We start from the raw sequence: 26455 nt of genomic DNA, 5'->3' as shown, positions 1-26455 counted from the left end.
TCTGCCATACGCTTCTTTTCTCCATCCTACTCTTAAGCCACAGCATTTATTGGTATGACTTTGTAGAGTTGATATTGACAGAATTGTATTTGCTGTGGTACATTAGAAGGATCTTGAATAGTCTTGAATAATAGGCTCAGAAACTTTGTATTGATTTGATAGAAAAGCTTTGGAAAGAAGCATTCTGGTGTACTGCAATTCAGTTCTGTCACTAACCACCCAGAATTAGTGCAGACCCCACAAGTTAAAGGGTATGGTTCCCAACAATACTGACTGCCCTTATTTCAGAAGCCAGCTGCATTTTGGGGTTCCCCAGGCCACCTGCATTTCTGACTGACTGGCTACAAGTTTTGGGTTTCTCATGACCCCTTTAGTTCTGATAATATGCTAGAACAACTGATAGAACTCAGAAAAGTGCTATACTTACAATTACAGTTTTATTATAAGGGATGCAAATCAGGAAGGAAAGACTGTCTCAACACCACTGGTGTACTGTAGTTCAGTTCTTTTTTTTTTATTTTAATTTTTTTATCGTTTTATTTTTTGAGAGACAGAGACAGACAGAGTGCTAGTTGGGGAGGGGCAGAGAGAGAGGGAGACACAGAATCCACAGCAGGCTCCAGGCTCTGAGCTGTCAGCACAGAGCCCAACATGGGGCTCAAACCCACGAACCGTGAGATCATGACCTGAGCCGAAGTTGGACGCTTAATGGACTGAGCCACCCAGGCGCCCTCCCCCCTTTTTTAAATGTTTGTTTATTTTGAGAGAGAGAGAGGAGCCTGAGCAGGGGAGGGGCAGAGAGAGAGGGAGACAGAGAATCCAAAGCAAGCTCCAGGCTCTGAGCTGTCAGCACAGAGCCCGACATGGGGCTCAAACCCACGAACCGTGAGATCATGACCTGAGCTAAAGTTGGATGCTTTTTTTTTTTTTTTTTTTTTTTTTTTTTCAACGTTTTTTATTTATTTTTGGGACAGAGAGAGACGGAGCATGAACAGGGGAGGGGCAGAGAGAGAGGGAGACACAGAATCAGAAACAGGCGCCAGGCTCCGAGCCATCAGCCCAGAGCCTGACGCGGGGCTCGAACTCACGGACTGCGAGATCGTGACCTGGCTGAAGTCGGACGCTTAACCGACTGCGCCACCCAGGCGCCCCTAAAGTTGGATGCTTAACGGACTGAGCCACCCAGGCGCCCTCCCCCCTTTTTTAAATGTTTGTTTATTTTGAGAGAGAGAGAGGAGCATGAGCAGGGGAGGGGCAGAGAGAAAGGGAGACAGAGAATCCCAAGCAGAATCTTGTCAGGGCAGAGCCCAATGTGGGGCTTGAACTCATGAACCAGGAGATCATGACCTGAGCTGAAATCAATAGTCTGGTGCTTAGCCAACTGAGTCACCCAGGCTCCTCAACTGTAGTTCAGTTCTGGTAGTAAACACTCAGAGTTACTGCAGACCCCACAAGTTAAAAGCACACAGTAGGAGATGAGCAATTAAGGTAGTGTGGGAAAGGGTCTGATTATAGACTGTATTTTACAGAAAGGTTTTGGTAGAAGAAAGGTAGTAGATGGCAAACCCAGGATAGTTTTCTGAGGATAGCTGAATTGGAGCCAGGTTGTTGACAAATTTAAATGCCAAAAGAAAATAGTTTGAATTCTGTTGATTGGAAGTACAGTTTATGGATGAATTTCAAATATGTGAGAATTAGGATCAGGATATTTTAAAAATACTGGTTGTACAGAAATGTTTGGCTGTTCTTCAGGTGAGATATGAGAGCCTGGATTAGATTGGTAGAGTCAGAAATGGAGAGCAAGTGCATGAGACTTGTGTGGCAGGTGAATGAATAAAACTCACTTTTTTTTTTTTTTTAACTTTTGAACACTTGTGAAAGGGTAAGGGTAATATGAGAGAGACTGAAGATAGAACACATGGATGGAATAATGGATGAAGCAAGTGTGACCATCAATAGCATAGACAGAGGGACTGTGAAATTTTAGAGAAACCTTTTTCTGTGACTAGGGCAAAGGAGAATAAGTGGCAGCCATTTTTAAGGTGCAGAGGAGGTAAGTTGAGGAGAGGTAGTTTTGCTAAGAGTGAGGGGAAATGAGATAGGGAGGGGAGGGTCCTATCAGCAGTTGGAGTTCCTGAATTAGGCTTGGAAAGGACTTAGATACCTCACATGGTGTATGTTGATATGGAAGTCAACAAGAGAGATTCAGGAGTAGATCAAATAATTGCAGTTTTGGACTTTCTCCAACAATTCACAGATCCTTTGAGTAAGAGTAGAAAAGGCACACCAGATTGTTCATCCACAGTTGACCAAGAAAAAACACCTTTAATGTTGCTAAATTAAAGAAAAAACAAAACAAAACCACACACTCACCAGTAAGATGGTAAAAGTGATATTATTGAAAACAAACAAACAAAAATGACACAGACTTGGTCTCTTTGTCTGTAATTCAACTGTTTATATACCAAGAAATTTGACCAGTTCTGTTACCCAGGTGTTTGAGCAGCTACATATTGTGCACTTCACAATTAAGGAGGCAAGTAATAAAAATTAAAATTACATCTATAACTCAGCATAGCTGTTGATCATGATGCATTTTTAAAAGGGGAGATAAAAAAGCACTCTGGGTTTTAATGTTTTTGAGATTTTTTTTTTAACTAAGGCAGGAAATGGCTAATAAATTTTAGAATTTTCCAACCAAAAGGAACAATAGTATTTTTAAACAAAGTTGAGTTGCTGTGCTCCAGAATACTTTGACTCTCCATCTTCCAAGCCAAATTGAATGTTTCTGTGGTTATTTCCTAACTTCCAAACCTGTTAAGTATAATTGATTGTCTGCTTGAAATACTCCAGCAGCTTCTATTATATTTAGAATAAAAATCCAAAGTCTTTACCTTGGTTCTAGAGATGTGCTAGTTCTGTCTACTACCTTTCCCTCCAAATTTATTTCATAAGGGCTGCAGTCACATTGACCTCTCGATAGAACACACTTTCTTCTCTTCTTGGTGGCCTTTGTTGATGGTGTTACTTCTTCCTGGAATGATCTCACTGGCCTCTTCTCATTTTTCAGGGCTCTGTTTAAATGTTGTCCCTTCATAAAAACATTTCTATATCCACGTGACCAAAGTAGTTCCTCCATCACTGAACCTACTTTATTTTCTTTATACCACCACAATTATACATGTTTATGTGTTTTCATTTTATTATATGTCTTTCCTGCCAAGAAGAAAGCTTCTTAAAGATAGGAACTGTATATGTTTTTGTTCGCCACTTGTGCAAAGCCTACACATACTAGGTTCTCAAATGATTGTTGAGTGAATGGTTTCTCAGTATTAAGTACTTTGTTTGATCTGTCACTTGATTCTCACAAAAGCCCTGTGAACTAAGTTACTATTACAATCCCCACATTACAAATAAGGCAACTGGAGCTTACAGAATTAAGTGCCTAGGGTCACTCAACAAGACAAACCTAGGAGCTCCATGAACATAAAATCTGTGATCTCCATCACTCTACCATATACTTTTCCCACCTCATTAGTGATTTTAATCCTTCCATACATTATATTTTAAAAAATAAGACAAAATAAAATTGGACATTTAAAATGCTTTTGAGCCTACCTTTCTTTGGAGTTGCATCTATGGGGATTTTTTTAAAGGGCTGAATGCTGATTTTTTTGTGTTTCGTTTTGAGGATTGATTGTATTTAAATTACATCTATGTTGTTCAGTATGAATGAGAAATTACTTATTTTTTAGAAAGAAAATGATAAGAAATTATACCTACAGTAATTTTTTACATTTTCTCCTTTCCGTTTAGGCATAGTTGTGGGTATGAATGGCTCATTCCTCATGGTCATAAGTTGATTCTTACTGTGCTGAGGATTTGAGTTTGAAGTTTTCACTGTGTAATTATCCACATATGATGACAGAAAGGCTAAGAAAACATAGTTTAATCTGATTTCCATATGGATAGTTGAGAGTATTCAGTATGTGAGGAGAAGGGTGTGTGTGTGTGTATTAACAGAAATATGGGAAATATGTTACAGTCAAAATTTGACTTTTAAAGTTATGTTTTCGTTCTAATTTAATGTGGCTTCTTTTGTCTCTAAACCTGAAATAACTTAAGTGCCATTAAAAGGAAAAGACAATGCAGCTGCTACACTATTGAGCTGTATGGGATAAACATTGGCTTGACCCACTGGAGATGATTCAGTGTTTGAGGAAAAATTTTAGAGCTTTCCTGTCACACCTACACAGTGGAGACAGGCAGAACTGGAAACTTTTGTTTTACATGTAATATGTTCACATTTTAATTATTGCTTTATTTTCGTAATATGCAATCTCTTTGACTTCTTAAATAAGTGCGTCACCCTGAATGATACCATTTCTGGACAAGTTTTGTTTTAGGTTTTGGATTTGTTTTATGTGTGTATGTAAGTGTTGTTTGGTTTTGTTTTCTGCATAAAACAAAACATATATGTTCTTAGGCATTTTGAAACTTGTCTATGATAGTCTTTTTAAATGTTCATTTTTGAGAGAGAGAACGAATGAGCAGGGGAGGAGCCGAGAGAGGGACAGAGGATCTGAAGCCTGCTCTGCACTGACAGCAGAGAGCCTGATGTGGGGCTCAAACTCAGGAACCCTGAGGTCATGACCAGAGCTGAAGTCAGACACTTAACTGAGCCACCCAGGTGCCCCTGTATAAGTCTTTTTATTTTTTTTTTTAATTTCTTTTTTTTATTTAACGTTTATTTATTTTTGAGACAGAGAGAGACAGAGGATGAACAGGGGAGGGGCAGAGAGAGAGGGAGACACAGAATCCGAAACAGGCTCCAGGCTCTGAGCTGTCAGCACAGAGCCCGACGCGGGGCTCGAACTCACGGACCGTGAGATCATGACCTGAGCCGAAGTCGGACGCTTAACCGACCAAGCCACCCAGGCGCCCCTAAGTCTTTTTAAAAAACATCTTTTCTCCTTTGGTGTTTAGTTTTAGTAGTGAAAACTGTATAAATGTACAGTGAAGCAGGGTATTTCTAATTAAATTTTGTTCTCTTCTTAACAGTATGATTGTCAAGTAGGAGAAAAATAGCTTTAGACCAAATTTTAGATGATTTGGCTAGAATTGGGGCTCCCAAAGTAATAGAATGCTGTCAATTCGTGTGACAGGAATTAGGTATTTAAACCAAAATATGGTCTGTGTATTGGATTGGCAATCACTGTATACAACCTACAGCAAAAACATCCTTATACAAGGAAGTCTTACTGGTCAAAAAACAATCCTGAGCCAAGACCTTTTCATTTTAAATACTTTAAAAGTTGAGGTGACTCGAAGTCATTATGTTATCTTTCAAGATACTCTTTTAGGCTTTTCATTATTTTAAAATGACTTTATAATGTAAACTTTCTTCCCTACTTGATTTCAGAACATTTTATTTATTTTGAGAGAGAGCGAGCATGCACAAGTATGGGAAGGGCACAGAGAGAGAGAGAATCCCCAGCAGGCTCTGCACTGTCAGCACAGAGGCTGACATGGAGCTGGAAACTCACCAACTGTGAGATCATGACCTGAGCCGAAGTTGGACACTAACTGCCTGAGCCACCCAAACACTCCCTGAACTTTATTATGTTTTTACCTTTGTTTTAATGCTACATCAATTAAAAATCTAATTATGATCTTTACTTGATCAAGGAGCAATCTTTGACAGCCCTTGTGAACAAATTCATTTACTAATCTCAAAAAATTTGCATAATAGGATCGCTTGGAAAGGATGGCCAAAATAAAATTCGAGCCAAGGGCAGAGTATAAGATTTTAAGCTTTTAAAAATCAGAGATAATGATCTATTTGTTTCCAATCTTATATTTAATGGAAGACAGTTACAAAGGAAGCAAAATAAATTCTTTTTCCCTCAGTGTAATGGGGGAGGTAGTAAGTACAGAAAGAAACCTACATTTCTTAAATATTTAGAGAAATCTGGAAAAATTGTTCTGGAAAAACTTTGTGAAAGAGGTCTTAAAATTTTGAAGAAATTAAGTTAGAAAAGCAACGAAGGGAATGCAGATGGCGTAGGAAGGCAGGTAAAATACTGGAAAAGGTACAGTGGATGGTATTTTGTTGAGTGAGGAAAAGATTTAGTAGCTAAGACTTTACCGAAGAATGTTATTGGGCCAGATCTTCGGAGCCAGAGGAGCAGTATTCTGAGAAGGGTTCCATCTTTAGGATAATGGTGTCTCTGAGTAGGAATGTTTAGAATAAGAAGACTAAAAGCAAAACAATTAGAATTTCTGTGGCGTTATAACAGGATTGTGTTGGTTCAGTCCGTGCTAATATTGTGACTATAGAAATAAAACCGAGAAATAAGCAGGTGCACAAAAGAGTCAGATTTCAGCACTGTGGTATCTCTGAAAACATATTAAACAGTCCCTTTTATTTATTTTTTAAATGTTTATTTTTGAGAGAGAGCGAGTGAGCGGGGAAGGGGCAGAGAGAGAAGGAGACAGGATCCCAAGCAGGCTCCGTACTGTCAGCACAGCCTGATGCGGGGCTTAAACTCATGAACTGGGAGATCATAACCTGAGCCAAAGTCAGACATTTAACTGACTGAGCCACCCAGAGGCCCTTAAACAGTCACTTTTAAAAGTAGAATAATTTAGGGTCCCCTGGATGGCTCTGTCAGTTGAGCGTCCAGCTCTTGATTTTGGCTCAGGTCATGATCCCAGGGTTGTGGGATCTAGCCCTGCATTGGGCTCCGCAGTGAGTGTGGAGCATGGTTAAGATTCCCTCTCACTCTCCTCTGCCCTTCTCCCTGGCTCACACGCTCTCTTTATCTCTCTAAAATTTAAACCAGAAAAAAATATTAAAAGAAGAATAATTTAGCAATTAATTTTTACAAATGATTTAGTGTGTTCTCAGGAAATAAGTCTTAACTATAAATATTAATTTCTGGATTTTAAATGCTGTAACATGAAGCACACTGAACTCTCACAGAGTGAAGACACATTTTTATATTTATGCTTTTATTGATATAGAACACTAAAAATATGCATGAGGAGATACATAATGGTTCAGTGCATTTTTCCAGGATGTGTTTATATGAAAAATTTCTGTCTATGTTGTATCTACATGTGCACATGGTAATCTTGCACGAAGTAAGGTTAAAGGGGATACCACAGTCTATTGTTTCTTTTGGCTCTTGCAGTAAGGTGGTCAGCCTTTTGACCCTTATTTTATCTGAACCAATCCAGTGTTCAGTGCTGCTAATCCAAACAAAGATTTCATTTCTGGTTTTCCCTGTTATTCTTACCTAAAATATATTCTAGTCTTAGCCATTTTGCCAGCCAAAAAAAATTGTAACTTAAAAGCATAGGCTTTTAAAATAATAACTCACATTTAAAAAAACAATTTTAATAAATATACTACATATTAAAATATGTATGGTGAAGTTTATTAGGATTCCAGTAGAATTTCATAGTTACAGTATTATAATTTTTACCCTCAGAATTTCAAATAAATAGAAATATTTAGTTGTATTCGGTAATACCAGCTTACCTAAAACTCACTCTCTCTCTCTCTCTCTCTCTCTCTCTCTCATCTGTCTTCAGAAAGCCTTATTGAGAACCAGATTTATTTACATCTTTATTTACCAAAATTTAATAACACCATCTTGAGCATAAAACGGAAGTAGCAGTGTAACTAGCTGATGTAACAATGACAACATCATGATCTAGCACGGGCTGTTCATTTCTGTGTACAGTTCTTGTTTTTTTTTTTAAATGTTTATTCTTGAGAGAGAGAGAGAGAGAGAAAGAGAGAGAGCATGAGCGGGGGAGGGGCAGAGAGAGAGGAAGACACAGAATCCGAAGCAGGCTCCAGGCTCTGAGCGGTCAGCACAGAACCCGACATGAGGCTCGAACTCACAATCCATGAGATCATGACCTGAGCCGAAGTCAGACGCTCAACCGACTGAATCACTCAGGTGCCCCATGTGTACAGTTTTGTCATAAGTATGTCTCTGATTCTTGAGAGGAACTTCAGTATTCTCTGAGAAGTCATCAGTAGCTTTATTTGTAATGTCAGGTGGATAGATCAAGATGAATTTTAAATAATATGCCAATATTACTCTAAATTTTAGTATTAAAAATATAGACTAGAAGATGCAGATAGACCTTGAAAATATGTATTGTCATTCACATTTTATGGGGTTTATGGACTTTTTCCACTGTATATAATGCCTTCAAAGATAAAAGTAAAATAATTATTTTAAATATTAATTAATTTCAACCTACTTATAATATACATGATACTGTAGTTCCTCTTTAAAATGAGGCTGTGCTATATGTGTTAGTTATGAATAATTCCTTTCTTCTGGAAAGAAAAAACACAATTTAAGAGCATTCATAATGGTATTATATATTATGTAATTGAAAAGCCTCTCTTTTGTAGACATATGATTAAGTAGATCGATAATATTCTATTTCTTACACTTGCATATGATGAGCTGAAAGCAGATACATTTTTTTTTTCAGTAGAAGTAAAAAGAGCTATATTTTTAGTGGAAACTCCAAGGGTTAGTAGTTATTTAGTTCTTACCATGGAAAAGTGTAGCCTATCTTTACATCGGCTAAAGCTTATGAAGCACCTTTGATAGATTTCCAATTGCATTGAAGAGAAAATAGATTTCTACCATCACCTTGGCATTCCTGCCAGTATTAAGCACTGCTGATGAGCTCATAACTTCGGTGCAGGTGTAATTGCCCAGGTCTTTGCAGCACCCAGAATGCCCCCCGCCCCCCCCCCCCCCCCCCGCCAGTCCAGAAGGCCAGGTATATCTGTTCCAGGTAGCAGGCTATTGTGCTCAGTGTCTTGAGAAAGTTCCTTTTGATTACAAGTAACAAAACCCACTCACTACCTTTAGCAAGTAAAGGGAAAGTATTGAAAGTTTACAAGAATTTCTCATGGGGCAAAGGCAGAAACGAGGGTTAGAGCCAGGAAAGGGAAGACCATCGAGTAGTTTCTCTTCCTTTTTAATTTCCTTTCTTTCCCCCCTGTGTCTTCCTCTCTACCTTTACCAACATCCGTCTTCCTATATTCCTTGTCAATATCAACATCACAAACCTGATTCATAATGTAGTAAACCCTGGGATTCATCTTTATCATCAACACCCCTTAAATTCTATCTTTTATAAATGCCTCTTGTTCAATTAACTATAGCTGTCAGATTCCTCTCTTAGCATGGGAGTGAAGGTAGGAAGGACAGAGCAGAAACTACAGAGGCTGCCTATCCATGGAGTACATGTAGTCTTGCCCACCGTTGTGTTTCCTGCCCCTTCACTGGCACCTTTTGTTCGGTGACCTCTTAACAACCCCCACTCCCATCATCTTCACTAAAAAAGATACAATGGCAAACATTTAAAAATTCTCCCAAAACTATTGCATTAGCAAGGACTTCTTTATCTTGAGCTGAAAATTCATAACACTGTGATAACTGGAAGAAAAGTGAAAAATTTTCCAACCTAATATTACAGAAAACAGAGAAAAGGAAAAAAGCACAGTAACACGTGTGCTGAAACCATCACTTAATTTTTCATTGTGAGACATGAAGAAATTTCATAGTAGGAAAACTGATTTCCCCTAAAATCAACTTCTCAGTATAGAATATTAATGATGAAAGACATGGAATGATAGAAACAGTGTACCTGGTTAACTAAATTGCTTGGGGAGAAAAAAAAAAAAAAAAAGGATCTAGCTTCCCCTGCAGAATACTTCGGGCATGTCCCTTTTCAACCATAAACTACTTTTTCACCAACCACAGCATAAGTACCTTACAGAACAGTAGTTCTTTCCTCAGCCTGAGGAAGATAGCTGATCTTACCTGTTTATTTTTTTTTTTAAGACTTTCTTTTTCTTCTCTTCTCTTCTCTTCTCTTCTCTTCTCTTCTCTTCTCTTCTCTTCTCCTCTCCTCTCCTCTCCTCTCCTCTCCTCTCCTCTCCTCTCCTCTCCTCTCCTCTCTTCTTTTCTTTTCTTTTTTTTACAGAGCACACAAGCAAGAGTGGGGGAGAGGGCCAGGGGGGTGGGGGGTAGAGAATCTCAACAGGCTCTGTGCCCAGTGCTCCACACAGAGCCTGACATGGGACTTGATCCTGTGACCCTGGGATCATGAGCCAAAATCAAGAATTGCACACTCAACCAACTGAGCCATCCAGGCACCTCTTACCTGTTCATTTGTCAGTTTATCTTAATTGCATCCCTGAAACTGTATGGGAAAATAGTCCCAAGTTTCAGATTTTACTAAGGGAATGATAAAGTATAGACATGAAGCACATACATACAAATGATGTCACATTGTCTCATAATAGTAACCTACCTTCCAAACTCCTCCAGGCCACTTTCTTTACACCATTCTTCAAAACCTAACAAATTAATTTCTCTTTGCCAAGGATTTAGTCTCAGTCATGGCTTTATTTTATTTTGGATTTAAATAGTTCTGTTGGATTATAGCAGCAGTATGGTAAAAGGTAAATTAGAAACCCAGACTGTGAGTATCATACTTTTTACAGCTAACTCCCTTTAGTCTCTCTGCTTCTGTATTTTTATAAAATGGGGTAGTTATACCAGAGTTATTTGTGAGGATTCCTGATACATAAAATAATGTAAAAGCCTGTATGAAAATGTTGCCAATGACTTAAGTGTTTCTCATATGCCAGGATTTTTTTTTTTTAATTTTTTTTTTAACGTTTATTTATTTTTGAGACAGAGAGAGACAGAGCATGAACGGGGGAGGGGCAGAGAGAGAGGGAGACACAGAATCTGAAGCAGGCTCCAGGCTCTGAGCCATCAGCCCAAAGCCCGACACGGGGCTTAAACTCACGGACCGCGAGATCGTGACCTGAGCTGAAGTCGGACGCTTAACCGACTGAGCCACCCAGGCGCCCCCAGGAATTTTTCTTTTAACTATATTTGAAGCTAATAGAAATATTTACTTAAATATAGATGCTGTTTTATTTATTTTATTTATTTATTTTTTAAATTTACATCCAAGTTAGCATATAGTGCAACAATGATTTCACAAGTAGATTCCTTAGTGCCCCTTACCCACTTAGCCTATCCCCCCCCTCCCACAAGCCCTCCAGTAACCTCTGTTGTTCTCTATATTTATGAGTCTCTTCTGTTTTGTCCCCCTCCCTGTTTTTGTATTATTTTTGTTTCCCTTTCCTTATGTTCATCTGTTTTGTGTCTTAAAGCCCTCATATGAGTGAATTCATATGACATTTGTCTTTCTCTAATTTCGCTTAGCATAATACCCTCTAGTTCCATCCACGTAGTTGCAAATTGCAAAATTTCATTCTTTTTGATTGCCAAGTAATACTCCATTGTGTGTGTGTGTGTGTGTGTGTGTGTGTGTGTGTACACACACCCTTAATATTGGATTCTCTTCACACACACCCACCCCACATCTTCTTTATCCATCGATGGACATTTGGGCTCTTTCCATACTTTGGCTATTGTAATAGTGCTGATAAACATTGGGCTGCATGTGTCCCTTCGAAAGAGCATACCTGTATCCCTTGGATAAATACCTAATAGTGCAATCGCTGGGTCATAGGGTAGTTCTATTTTTAATTTTTTGAGGAATTTCCATACTGTTTTCCAGAGTCATATGCCAGGAATTTTTAAATGCTATTAAACAGAAAACCCTTTAAAATTGTAACCCATAACCACTTCTAGTCATAGAAGTGGTTCCTTCCCATTCTCCTAGAATTTTTCCTACATAGCGAGCCCTCTCTGAGGACTTAAAGATTGGTCTTGGTAACTGTTAAAACTTTTAGGTTCTGAGTCATTTTTCTGCATCTTCACAAGTTAAAGCAACCTTAATATTGGATTCTCTCCAGCCTCCTTTGTTGGAGATCAACTGGGAGGAAGTCCAAGGGGGTTTTGGAAGTAACTTAGCTTCATTGCTCCTACTGACAGATCTCTCCTGTCAGAGGGTAACTGGATGAATGGAGGTTGCTCCTCTTAGATCTCTCAAACCATGACTTGAACTCATGAAACGGTGAGATCATGACCCAAGCCGAAATGAAGAGTCGGACGCTCAACCGACTGAGCCACCCAGGCGCCCTTACTATGCAGTTTTATTTCCAAGCTTCCAGGTTGCCTGCAATAGCCAACACTGTCTCAGTGCTTTTAATCCTTCCTCTTTCTCTGCTTATTATGATCTTTCCTTTGGAATTATTATACTTTGTATTTCTCTGTAAAATTCACTATATTTTGCCTTATCTTATGATTGTTGTAAATGTATTACTCTTTTTTACTAGAATTTAATGTCTTTGAAAAGGGTGTGTTATATTAGTGACCAAATCTAGTGCCTTGTACATAGTAGGTGATTTCTAGTTGGCTGGCAGGCACAGTTATCTGTTGTTCAAATTTATATCTACATTTACAGATTCATTAATATCTGTCATTATCCAGGGTCCAAGCAAAACAGATCTATCTTCATTTATAAGCTGAGATGATCAGAACCTTATGCCCACTATTGGGCCTACTTTGCTTTAGGTTTCTTTCCCCTTTAACATTTTATTATGAAAAATTTTTAAATATTAGGAATTATAAAGTGCACACATGTACATTCATCACTTACATTCTATAATTAACATTTTTTATTTGCTTTGTCACTATCCATTCCTGTATTCATCCAGTGATTCATCCTATTTTTTGATACATGTCAAAGTATGTTGCAAATCTTAGTGCACTTTATTTCCTATGTACTTCAGCATACATGTCATTAAGTAGAGTTCATTGTTTGTGGCTTTTTTCTTTTTTTAAAGAAATAAGATATTACAGATATAAAGCCTGTCTCAGATCCCTGCTGACTCCTTTCCTTCTTAGAGTTGTCATTCTTGTGTATGTTTTTCTGTTTTTAGTATATATGTGTATATACCTAAATTAAAACTTTTTAAAACATATATAAATGGCATCATGCTTCACATACTTCCTTTGCAACTTTTTCCGTTGTTATTAATTTGAGATTTTTCTAGTTCCTATATCTAATCTCTTTGAGATCTGCTTTTGGCATTGTTAAAGATTGTGTAGACTGTGGAATTACTTCATTTATTTTTGTCTATTTAGTGTATTATGATTGAAAGAATTAATAAGGTAGAAATGGTAAAAAAAATTAAGTATTAATCTTTGAATCCTATACATTTATAAATCTGTATTTATGGATGAGAATTTTACAAACAATGGTTGCTAAGAGTTTGTAGCATTATTCCACTTTATCATTAAATTTGGAGTTACTTTTATTTGGTTGTGACAATTGTACCTACGTATTGAATGCAGGCAGTTGAGATCTAATCCATGTGTTCATAATGCATTTCTTAGCAACCACCAGTGTTCTTTTCAGGAGCTGTGCTTTTAAGAGCCAGTGGGGCTGCAACTTTGAGGAGGAAGTCTCAAAGATACTTTTTCTATTAATATAGCACAAGCAGCAACATAGATTACAATAGTTTTGACACCTTCTACATTACTATAGACCCAAATTAAAGGGTTTAAATTTGTCTTCAGTATTTAACATCAGTATGCTGTTATTTTTTCCTGACCTCATCAACACATTAGACATTATGAATGTTTCTTCTTATATTAAGCCTCAATTGGAGTTTCTTTTTTTAACTCACATTTTTATACACATTTCATCAAAAGATTGTAAAACATTTTACACATACTAATTATTATATTTCACAGTGCTCCTTTAAAAGTGGTAAGCTTTTGTGTACACTATAATGGTAGAAATAATTACAAATATATATTGTTTAATTTACCAGGTCAGCACTTACCACTACATCTTTACCTTTTTTTTTTTTTTTTCCACTTCTCAATCTTCTGTATTAACACTGCTTAGTAGTTTTCTGTGTTGAGGGAAATTTTTTATATTCACACTGTCCAGTATGGTAGCCATTAGCATTTGAAATAGAACTAGGAACTGAGGAACTGAAATTTTTTATCTTATTTTATTAAAATATAAATAGGTATGGCTAGTGGCTGCTGTATTGGACAGCACAGCTCTCTAATCTCCACCATGCCAGTAAACTGCTTTTGCAGCTAACCAGCCAGCCCCTTAGTTTCCCAGTCTAATCAGTCTGTGTTGTCAGCTGCTTTGATTTTTCTCTGACATTTGATTGATTACATCCTTCTTTTACAAATGTTTTTCTTGGCACCTGTGCTTTCACTCTCTTCTCGTGTTTAGTCTTCCTTATTGTCTCTCCTTTGGCTGATATTGGTGCTGTTAATTTTTTCTAAGTTGACTTATTTTGAGAGAGAGAGTACGAGCATACGAGGGGCAGAGAGAGAGGGAGAAAGAGAGAATCCCAAACAGGCACCTCACTGTCCGCGCAGAGCCTGATGTGGGGCTCAAAGTCATGAACCGCGAGCTGAAACCAAGAGTTGGCCGCCTAATCACCTGAGCCACCCAGGCACCCTAATATCAGTGCTTTTAGATGTCTACTCTAGCTGTCTTTTGCTCTCAGAGCAGACTTTAGCTATTTATTCAACATGTACTGAATATCTACTTTAAAAAAAATTTTTTTTAACATCTGTTCATTTTTGAGAGACAGAGCGTAAGCAAGGAAGAGGCAGAGAGAGAAGGAGACACAGAATGCGAAGCAGGCTCCAGGCTCTGAGCTGTCAGCACAGAGCCCGATGCAGGGCTCAATCCCACAAACTGTGAGATCATGACCTGAGCCAATCACACACTTCAACCATCTACTGAGTCACTGAGGCACCCCACTGAATTATCTACTTTCTATCAGACATTGGAGCTAGAAAGAACTTACTCCTTATTTCAAGGAACTCCCATGGTCTTAGCTGGCATTAATGCTAAAGATCTCTTCTTCCCCCACCCTTAGTCTTTCCTTCCCTGTCTTTCTCCATCCCTCCCTTTTTTCCTCCTCTGTTTTTTTCTCCTGAAGTCCAGACTCCGCTTCTTGACAGGTGCCTCAATTACATACTAGAGCTTATCTCCCCTTCCCAATACCCTCTCTCTTGAAATAAGTAAAAGTTTTAAACCTCCCACTTATCTTTCTTCACATTATTGTATCTGTATTGCTTCTTAATTACTGTAAAGCCTCTAATCTCACCTTTCTTTAGCATATCACATGACATTCATTGTCTAGGCTCTCACAAGCCCTTGATGTTGATAGCCATTTTCTCTCCCTGATACATCCAAAGGATCCAATTCCTCCTTGTAGCTCTTTCCCCATTTGCTATTTGCCAATTTATAGGTTGAGGTCTAAACTTTTGGGGGAAAAAGCTCTTCATGATCTACTTTGAGAGTGAATACACTCACCACTCTAGCTATGCCAAGCCCATTGAATTTCCCCAAAATGATGTTTCCTTTTCCTCTCTCTGGTTTTCCTCGAGTGAACATCTCATGTTCAAAGAATCAGTACCATTTTCTAATACTCCCTTCTCTAGACAGAACAGATGTTTCTTCTCTTTCATCATCAGCATCTCTATATCTAACATAAATGCTTCCCATATAGTAGGCGCACTATTCTGAGTGCTTTTTATTATCTCATTTAATCATTATAACTGCATACTCAGGTCTGTAGGTCCTGAAACTGAGACTGGACGAGGTGACTTTCCCTCTTTTTTTTTCATTTGTATGATTAAAAAAAATTTTAATAGACTTTGTTTGTTATAGCAGTTTTAGGTATACATAAAAATTGTAAGAAAGTAAGAAATACTCCCTCGTTGAGCTTCCCTTCTCATTAGCATTTTGCATTGCTGTGATACTGGCTCACCAGTCACAACTGTACCAATACATAATTATTAACTACAGTCCATAGTTGGCTTTAGGGATCACTCTTTTGTGTCATAGAGTTCTGTGAATTTTGACAAATGAAAAATATATGATTTTATATACAATATCATACAGAATAGTTTCACCACCCTAAAGATGCTATGTACACCTATTTATCCTCCTACTGCTTCCCCTTCTACCAACCATTGATCTTTATACTGTTCCTATAGTTTTGCCAGTTTCCAAAATGTCATGTGGTAGGAATCAAGCATTGGGTAGCCTTTTAGACTGACTTCTTTCACTTAATAATAACTATTTAAGGTTCCTCTTTTTTGTGGCTTTATAGCTCATTTCTTTTTATCACCAAAACTTATTCTAGTGTATGAACGACTCACAGTTTATCCATTCATCTACTGAAGGACATCTTGGATGCTTCCAGTTTGGGGCAGTTATGCATAAGCTGGTGTAAACATTTGTATACAGGTTTCTGCATGGACACAGTCTCCAGTTCATTGGGGTAAATAACTAGGAGCACCATTGCTGGATCATATGCTCAGATTTTAAGTTTAGCTATGTAGGAAACCACTAAACTGTCTACCAGAGTAGCCTGTATCATTTTGCATTCCCACCAGCAATTAATGAGAGTTTCTGTTCCTTAACATTCTTACCAGAAATTGGGGTCATCAGTGTTATGGATGGTAACCATTCTGATAAATGTGTAATGGTATCTCATCTCATTGTTTTAATTTTCAGTATACTAATGACATATGATATTGAACATCCTTTCATATGCCTCTTTTCCATCCAGATGTTTTGTTTGGTGACGTGTCTGTTCAGATCTTTTGCCCATTTCTATTTTTTAAATTAATTAATCTATTTGTTTATTTTTTATTTGAGAGAGAGAAAGAGCACGCACAAGTGGGGGAGAGAGGCAGAGGGAGGGAGAGAGAATCTCAAGCAGGCTCCACACTGAGCATGGAGCCCTACGTGGGGCTTGATCCCATGATGCTGGGATCATGACCTGAGCCAAAACCAAGAGTTAGACGCTCAGCCAATTGAACCATCCTTTGATGCCCCCTTGACCATTTTTAAATCAAGTTGTTTGTTTTCTTATTTTTGAGTTTTAAGAGTTCTTTGTGTATTTTGGATACCAGTACTCTGTTAGATATTTGTTTTGCAAAGATTTTCTCCCAGTCTGTAGTTTGTTCATTCTCTTAATAGTGTCTTTCACAGAGCAGAAGTTTTTAATTTTAATGAAATCCAGTGTAACGATTTTTTTTCTTGGAACATGCTTTTGGTGTCATCTAGATTTTTTTCTTGTTATCTAGCAGAAGTATTAATAGTTTTGCATTTTACATTTAGCTCTATGATCCATTTTGAGTTAATTTTTTTGGAATATGTAAGATTTATACCTAGATTACCCATTTGTTTCAACACTATTTATTTAAGACTGTCCTTTCTCCATTGAATTGCCTTTGCTCCTTTGTGAAAGATTAGTTAGTTATATATGAGTCTATTTCAGGCTTTCTATTCTCTACCATTGATCTATTTGTCTTCTTTTGATAATGCCTTACAGTTGAGATTACTATGATTTTATAGTAAGACTTAAAGTCGTCTTGATCACTGTGACTTTATACTAAGTGTCAGTCCTCTGACTTTGTTATTTTTCATCCACACTGTGTTAACTATTCTGGGTCTTTAGCTTTTCCATATAAACTTTAGAGTCAGTTTGTCATTATCCTCAAAATTACTTGCTGGGATTTCTACAGCAACTGTGTTGAATTTACAGATCAAGCTGGGAAGTGCTGATATCATAACAATATTGAGTCTTCCAATCCATGATCTTAGAATATATCTTTTTATATCTTTTTTGTTTTTATTTAATCAGTGTTTTGTAGTTTTCCTCATATAGATCTTGTACATATTTTGTTAAATTTATACTTTGTGTGTGTACATGTGTTTGCATGTGCTGTTTTTAATTGCAAATTTAAATAGTTCATTGCTGGTATGTAGGAAAGCAGTAGACTTTTGTATGTAAACTTTGAATCTCGTGACCTTGCTATAAGCACTTAGTAGTTCCAATAGGTTTTTTGTCAGTTTGGGGACCTTATAGACAATCATATCATCTGTGAATGCAGTTTTATTTCTCTTTCTCTTGGTATACTTTTCATTTCCTTTTCTTGTCTTATTACATTAACTAGGATTTCCAGTACAATGTTGAATAGGAATGATAAAAGGGGACATCCTTGTCTTGTTCCTTATTAAAGAAAGCATTTACTTTTTTACTTTGTAATGTTAGCTTTAGGGTTTTGTAGATTTTCTTTATTAAGTTTTATAGATATTTATTTATTTATTTATTTATTTATTTATTTATTTATTTATTTTAGTTTGCAAACATTTTTTGTCACAAATGAATTTGCAATGGATTTTGTCAAATGCCTTTTCTGCATGTATTCTGATCCTGTGATTTTTCTTTTCTAGTTTATTGATGTGATGGATTGCATTAATTGATTTTCAGATGTTGAACAAGTCTTACATGCCTGTAATAAATTTCATTTGGTTGTGGTGCATAATTATTTCTATATATTCTTGGATTTGCTAATATCGTATTAAGGATTTTTTTTTTCCTTTGTATCTATGTTCTTGAGAGACTGGTTTGTAATTCTCCTTTGTTGTAATGTCTTTGTCTGGTTTTGGTTGGTAGAGAATTGGTATCATTTCTTCTGTAAGTGTTTAGTAGAATTCACCAGTGAAACCATCTCATCCTAGTGCTTTCTGTTTTGTAATGTTAATTGCTGATTAAATTTTTTTATAGATGTAAGCTTGTTTGAATTATCTGTATCTCCTTGTTTGAGTTTTGGTAGACTATGTCTTTCAAGAGATTGGTCCATTTCATCTAAGTTAACAAATTAGTGGGCATAGAGTTATTCATAATATTCCTTGATTATCCTTTTAATGTCCAGGAGATCAATCTGTAGTGAGGACTCCTGTTTCAATTTTGATATTAATTAGTTTTGTCTTTTGTTTTTTTCTTGGTTAGCCTGACTGGAGATTTATCAATTTGATTTTTTCCAAGAACCAGCTTTTGGTTTCATTCAATTTTCTATTGTTTTCACCTTCATGGATTTCTGCCAGAACAGAAGTTGGAATTTTTATTCTCTTTGCTTAATTCCCTCTTCTTTTTTTAGTTTCCTAGCTTAGATTATTACTTTTGTATCTTTCATCTTTTCTAAATGTATTTAATGCTATAAATTTCGAAGTACTGTTTTTGCTGCATCTCACAAATTTTGATAAGTTGTATTTTCATTGAGTTCAAAATATGTTATAATTTCTCTTGAGACTTCTTTGATCCATGTGATTTTAGAAGTATGTTGTTTAATCTCCAGATGTTTGGGGATTTTCTAGCTACTTTCTCTTGATTTCTAATTTAATTTTATTGTGATCTGAAAGCATACTTGGTATGATTTCTGTTCTTTAAGATCTGTTAAGGTATGTTTTATGGCCCAGAATCCTGGTGAATGTTTCATGTAAGCTTGAGAAGAATGTGTAATGTATAAAATGGGTTTCACCAGGAGCAAATCAAGGTATCTGCAGGGCTGCACTTCCTCTGGAGTCTCTAGGGGAGACTCTATTTCTTTGCTGGTAAAGACCAGTAAGTTGCTAGAGGCTGCTTGCATTCCTGGACTGATAGCTCCTTCTCCCATCTTTAAAATGCATCACTCAACCTTTGTTTATGTGGTAACATTTCCTCTCTTTCTCTGATTCTTCTTCATTCCTTTTTAAAGGACTCCAAGTGATTACATTTTGCACACCTGGATAATCCAGGATAATCTCCCTATCCAAAAGTTGTAACATAATCCTATCTGCAAAAGTATCCTCCTGTGGCTGGCTAGTGGCTACTGTGTTAGGTAGCACAACTCTGTAATTTTTACCATTCCACCAAAGTGCTCTTAGAGAACTTGAATGCAAATGATAAAGATGGTTTGTCTGAAATGAAAATTCTCCTAACAATTTATATTGACTTAATTTTTGGTTTCTCTCTTTGTGGACACAAAGGTAAGGACTAAATGATATACATTTTAGGGAGTTTTATGTCATTATGAGCAATTACAGATAGAACAAACTTGCTAGATACTATCCTTCCAGTCATTGGACAGCATAGTTAATAGTAAAAAGCCTTGATAGTTTTATTTTGTCGTATTCCTTTACTCCTAGGAATACGTTGTAAGAATCTAACTATTATCACAGGCCACTATAATAAAGTACTGTGAGAAACCGCATTTGGGTAGTGTTTTCATCACCCTGGCAAATTTAACTGCATTTCTATGTAGTTTATGTAAACCCCACCCATACTTTAACCTGCTTCCCATTTCAGTGAGGTTCAATCAGGGGAAAAAGCAACAACAAAAAAATCTTCCTGTGTGGCCTGTAGATATCAGATTTGAAGATTATTAATGCATTTCCAGCTAGGGACCATAAGCAAACAAACTCTCCTGCAGATAACTACACCCTTCCTGTTCGGGATTGAGTTTACTGTGGAACAGATTTCGGAAATAGGTTTCTGACAGTTGTGAATTTTATTTATAAAAAGTTGGAGGGTGAGGCTCTTCCTTTAACAAAAAACTAATTATTTCCTGTCCAGTGTCCAACCAGTACATTTTAAATAGTCTTTTAGAAAATTTCCCCTTTCATAGAGAATTATGTTGCTTTGGGCAGTTCTGGTTGTTTTCGTCAGCTAACATACAAAAATTTGCCTGTTTCAATGAATAATTCAAAAAGGACTTACAATTAAAAAAGAAAATAGTCTTTAAATGCTTGTATTATCTTGTCTCCAGAGTGACAGTAGTTTACAGTTTAAATAAATGCATAAACACATTTTAATGTGTTTTTATCTTTGATATGCAAATGTGTAGCATATTTATGTTCAGTAAATATACTAAACGAAGAGTTACAGTTTAGGTAAAGTGGATTTACATTAAAGAATCTGCAGGTTAATTCACAGTGTAACATTATCCTCATCTACTACATCTGTTATAAAGAAGCCTGTAAAATTTAGGCCACCCACAAAGTGGTCTGCTGAGGCCTGTGGTTGATGTTAGAATGCTGTTATTATGTGGGCTGACTGGTTTGGTAAGGAATTTACCTCCACTAAGACTGAAACATCATGGTTCTGACTTTCCCCCATGGGGACTGCATTGGCTTGACTTCGGTACTATGTGTTTGTTAAACCAGCCAGAGTGCTCTATTGCCTTGCCATCACATATAGTATCATGTGAATGGTGTACTGTTCTCTCAGTTGGTTTGTTAGAGTCGTAATATCAATTCCGGGCCACATAAACCTTAGGATAAACTGGAATAAATGGTTGTTTAGATAGCTGAATTAAATTTAATGGCTACTATGAGTATATTTCATCACTATTTAGAAAAACATGTGTGTTGGGGGGCTGTTCTGTGTTCATTGAAGAACTTATTCTTTTAATTTCCTTGGGGCTTGTGGAATGGTTTTAAGAGCAAGGAAATGAATTTAGTATAATCCAGCAACCTAGTATTAAGTCAGAATTAAATATTCTTCTTTAAATAGCTATTTTTAAGGGGAAAAATATTTCAGTCACTTAAAATATAACAGCAACTACCACAACAACTAGTAGTGATCATTGGAGGAATAAAAACTCATAAGCCAAATGTCTCAAATCACTTCTTTCTAAAGTTTTTCAAAATGAAAAAAAAAAATCCTTTTGCAGAGAATAAACATGTTATATTGATTGTTTTTGTTAAATTTAGAAAAATTAAAATTCATGTAACAGTTCTTTTAAATCAGATAATTTGTATTTCACTTAGTTTTCATGGATACTTAATTGTAATTTTCTTTAAATACATGAATTACATAGTATGGAAAATAGCAAAGAAATCTAAATTGCGTTTTGTGACTACAAATTAAGGAAATGATATTTACTGGGGAGAATACTTAGCAATTTTTGGACAAGGAAAAATATCTCATTGTCACTGAAAAGGATTATATGTACATACTGAAGTAAAAAATACATATTGAGGTAGAAAATTTATATGCATGTATACACATGTGTATATATGTGTGTGTTTATATATACATACACATGTATACACATGCATGAACTTGTGTGTTTAACATTGTTTTGATCTTAACTCTGCCTTGGTGACTTTAACTGTGGTTAAATAGAATTTGCAAAGGTGTTTTTGTTTTTGTTTTTGTTTTTTTACTTTTCATAAAGTTTATTTTGAGAGAGAGAGAGAGAGAGAATGGGGGAGGGGCAGAGAGGGCGTGGGCGGGGGACAGAGGATCCAAAGTGGGCTTTGTGCTTCCAGCAGAGAGGCCAGTGTGGAGCTCCAACTCACCAACAGTGAAATCATGACCTGAGCTGAAGTTGGACGTTTAACCAACTGAGCCACCCTGGCACCCTGAAAAGTTTTTTCAAATAGATACTTTTCGTCTTTTGTTTTTTGTTTGTTGTTTCGTCTTTTTGTTTGTTTGTTGTTTGTTGTTGAATTTGTCATCTGGTCATGATTCAAACAAATAATCCAAAGTTAGGGCTCAGAAACTTTTTTCTTCCAAACAAGCAAATGAGTGAAGCCATGAATGTGCCTTACCTAGCAAGCCTTTGTTCTTTGATGTCCTTTTAGTGTACTGCCTGATGCTGACAAATGCCATGCCTAACTTCTATAGTCAGTGACGTGGTATATCAATGTTTTTCTACTCATTATCTGCAAATCTCAGAAGTTTACATAGCATCTGACAGTAGTAACTACTCAAGGGTGAGGAAGGTTCAATTGTATTGTGTCTCCCTTTTTGAATTTAGCATTGTAATTCTGCAAACTGCATTAGCTCAATGTTGGGCTAATTATTTTTACTTTTAGCTAACCACAATGTATTTTCACCTTTCTAGGTTTACCGACAAGACTGTGAAACTTTCGGGATGGTTGTGAAAATGCTGATTGAAAAAGATCCTTCATTAGAAAAGTCTATACAGTTTGCACTGAGACAGAATTTACATGAAATAGGTGAGAGGTGTGTTGAGGAACTCAAACATTTCATTGCAGAGTATGACACCTCTAGTCAAGATTTTGGAGAGCCTTTTTAGAAGATTGCTCAGGCAAAAAAAATGTTTCTAGATTTTTTTTTTTTTTTTGGATTCTGTAAATCCTTAATATATAGAATTTTTGTGATGAAGAGAAATACTTTATGATAGTCGACCACATTTCCGATATCAAATAAACATCTAAAATAGTTTAAAATATTTTAATTAGAATTTTTTAAATCCACATGTAGAGCCTCCTAATCCATACCTTTTATCCCCCTAAAATGATGGGTCAGTTAATTTTTCAAGCTTTGAAAAAGCAGTGTTGGAGAACAGCTCATGTTCTGTAGTCTTCAGTATGCGATCATTTGTTTTGGTCACATAGTATATAATTTATAGGGTAGAGATCGTTCCACTTAAACATTAATAGTCTTTTTGCATTTCATAGTCAGTGATACCATGTGAAAATGTTAGAATTCTGAGTTGTGATTTTATTGACTTGTTGCTTGCTTGTTTTAGGCTTTGTAACTTTTAATATGTTCAAGTATACTATCCAAATAAACTGAATACTCCAGTATTTTACAGAATATTTGCTTTAAGATTAATTCCCATTATGATAAAATAGAGCACTTAAATCTTAAAAAGACCTCATAGTAAAATCCTGTTTTCCAAGTAAATCAACTCAATGTCTTCTATTAAAATAATCCTGAAACTCCTGACCAGTCTCACAGATGTCTGAGTCTTAAACAATATCATATATAAAGCTAAGAGAAGGGGCAATTTGAGATGAAAGATGAGAGCTATTTTCAAGTTGAGATTTCTTTAAAAACTTCTAATTGAGAGGCATTCACTTTCCAATGTCCCCTCTGTAAAGAGAGCTTTCATACTATTTTTACTTTCTGATTTTATACTCTAATAAACTTTTGCCTGCTGCTCTAAATAAATAAATAAATAAATACTTATCATTGAAATAGAAAAATTTCGAATATGATGAAGTAGTGGAATTTCATTTTTTTCCCAGGCCCATATTTCCCATCTCAAGAAAAGTTCATTGATAACATATCCACGATCAAACCATTTACAGATTCCTTTGTTAATCACATTATGCTTTTATTTATATCTGTTTGTAGTTGTAACAAGATCTTTGTTGTGTTGCCCTTTTTTAGGGATCGTTAGCCCTCAAAAGTGTTCTTTAAAGAAACAAAGCAGAGTAGGCAGTAAGCCCAGCACAACTACCCCTCACCAAACAGTCTATGTAAACATTTCTCCATGAGTGAGCCATCCAAATCACGGGTTACTTAAATATCTAACTGGGACCATTAGGATATTCCACTCATTTCCTGATCACTTCCAGCTGCCCAGTGGCATTTAGCCAAAATATGTATTTCTGTGGCATTAGGAATCCTTAAAATCATGCTTGTTATTACTACCCAGTTTCATTATCCTCCCATCCCTCTTTCCATTTCCATTCTCTTCTCACTTGAATTCTGGCATTATCTTTAGTGGCTTACATTGATATTATCTAAAGAGCTACCCCAGAGTAGATAAAAATTACATTAAAAATGGAATCAGCAGTACAAATAATTTTGGTGGATCCTATATGGGTGCCTCAAAATATGTATTGTCCCATTCCACAAATGTAAAAACTAATTGAACATAATTATTTTTCTTAAGTTTCTTATATGAGACTGCCTTGAACTCTTACTTTTGCCATTTAAATGTACATAAGCTGAAACTAAACCCCACATATCACCTCTGGTATTCTTTCCTAATTATGAACAGTGATTTTGTTACCACTTTAGAAAGAAAAGACTAAGAAAGTACTGATGTTGGTTCTCCCCTACCCCCATGTTTTTCTTTTCCTTAAATATTCTAAGTCCAGGATTCAATTCCTTTAGTCAAGATGTTTCATGTTTAAAAATAAAAATTAAGAAACTACCATCAAGGCAAATGAGTTGTTCATTCTGTTGAAGTTCATTAAACTAGAAATTCATTAAGCTAGAGGTTTTGCTTACAGATGCATTTAATTGTAGGTTCAACAGATAATTTCTTCTTCTCTCCTTTCCCCAAATTATATTCAACATTTAAAGCTCTTTATAGCTTGCCATCAGCATTATTCTGGTAGGCTTGTCAGTGTTAATTCTGTTTGTTTTTGACAGCTTTTTAAAGTCCAGTTTTAGGATAGTTGAATTCAGATGTGTACGAGAGTGTGTATTTTACAAAATGTTCTTGATTAATTTGTTTGTAAAGTATCCATTGTTTTTGAGTATGCCCAGCTGATATGATAAAATTTTCATTGTCTTACCATAAAGCCTTGATGATCAACAGGGAGAAAGCAGATAGTGTGAAGCTTTTTGTGAATTTTAAAAGTGCAAAATAAAGCAACCAGGTTTAAATAATTGGATTGTCTTTTTTTTTCTCTTTAACAGGCTTATTTTCCTGAAATGTAGATTTTTATTACTCCCTACTGCAAGATTACTCAATGTTCAGTTCACCCACTCAGCAGCAGGATGGAAGAATTGAGAAATTATTAACTTTGGTGACTTAAGGAGTGTTGATATCTGAGCAAGCAATTAAATGAGATAAGATTGAACACACAGAAGTGCTCATTAATTGTGTAATTATGAATCTGCGTTTCAGGGAATTGTAGGATTAAAATCTTAACCTTTTTATGGAACCTCTGGAGGAACCGTGTCTTTGGGACCTGGTTCCTAGCACAGTTTGGAATGTTGTAGTTACTTGTATTCCTTGACACTTCACAAAAGAAGTGACATTTGACCATAGGTCTTGGAGAAATAGGACTTATTCAGGCAGAAAAGGGGAAGTAATAGAAGTCTAGGAAGAGGAGAATGGTACAGGGAAAGATGGAAGCCTGTATGACTGAAGCCGGTTGGGAAAGATGTTAGGGGACAAATTTAGGAAAAGATTGGTTAACAGAAAGAATGATTTTGAATGTTTTTAGCTTTATCCTTTTTCTTCTACTCATTCAAGAATGACATTTGAAAATACTGTCTTTGAAGATATTACCTTTGTATTTATTCTTGCCCAAAACACTAATTTCCCACAGCCTCTCAGCCGCTTACCAACTCTGAGCCAGTTTATAGATCCAGAACACCTTGAAGAAAGGGCAGGCCAGCTCCCCTTCAGAAAGGATTCTGCTTGCACCCAGACATTGCATAGTGGTTTCAGCTTCATTTCAGAGTTTCCTGCAAGGGATCCTAAACTCCAAAGAAGGCTCTGACAATTCTTTGGTGACAACTTTGGAGACTGTATTCAGTGTCGAGGGCATCCAGCCACCCAGGTGGCTTGACAGCTATAATGCTGCTCAGGTTGGCACACTCTGCTTGCCAGATGAGGGTTTGTGGGTTATGCATAGTACGTTTACCATCTCCTTCCTGCCTTTTCTCTTGAGAGCACTGATGTTCAATTCAGTGAAAAAGGTGGGGGAGTGGGAGGAGGAAGGAAGACTAGTAATAGTAACTAAGGCGGTTAGCAGAATCTTTTCTCCCCCTTTTCATGTAATGGAGTTGAAATTGAGTCACATGACTGCTAATTAGGATTTTATTTGCTGTGTTCCCCCTTGCAGTTAGGTGTAATCAAGTGACTGAGTCCAT

The 26455-nt window shown here is 36.4% G+C and overlaps 1 protein-coding gene across 7 annotated transcripts in view; it reads left to right on the top strand.

Annotated features, from left to right (window-relative positions):
• The window catches only part of PPHLN1 (periphilin 1), a 139604-nt gene extending 114364 nt beyond the window's left edge, over window positions 1-25240 (top strand). For all 7 annotated transcript variants that reach the window (XM_019452482.2, XM_019452479.2, XM_019452484.2 and 4 more), the window contains one exon: window positions 22710-25240. In XM_019452482.2, coding sequence (XP_019308027.1) covers window positions 22710-22904 — 195 coding nt within the window. In that variant the 3' untranslated portion in view covers window positions 22905-25240. The remainder of the gene's footprint in view (window positions 1-22709) is intronic.
• The last annotated feature ends 1215 nt before the right edge of the window (window positions 25241-26455 follow it).

Source organism: Panthera pardus, unplaced genomic scaffold (assembly GCF_024362965.1).
Source record: "Panthera pardus isolate Hobbes unplaced genomic scaffold, ASM2436296v1 HiC_scaffold_6, whole genome shotgun sequence".
Classification (NCBI taxonomy): Eukaryota; Metazoa; Chordata; class Mammalia; order Carnivora; family Felidae; genus Panthera; species Panthera pardus.
This window is presented reverse-complemented; position numbering and strand designations above follow the sequence as displayed.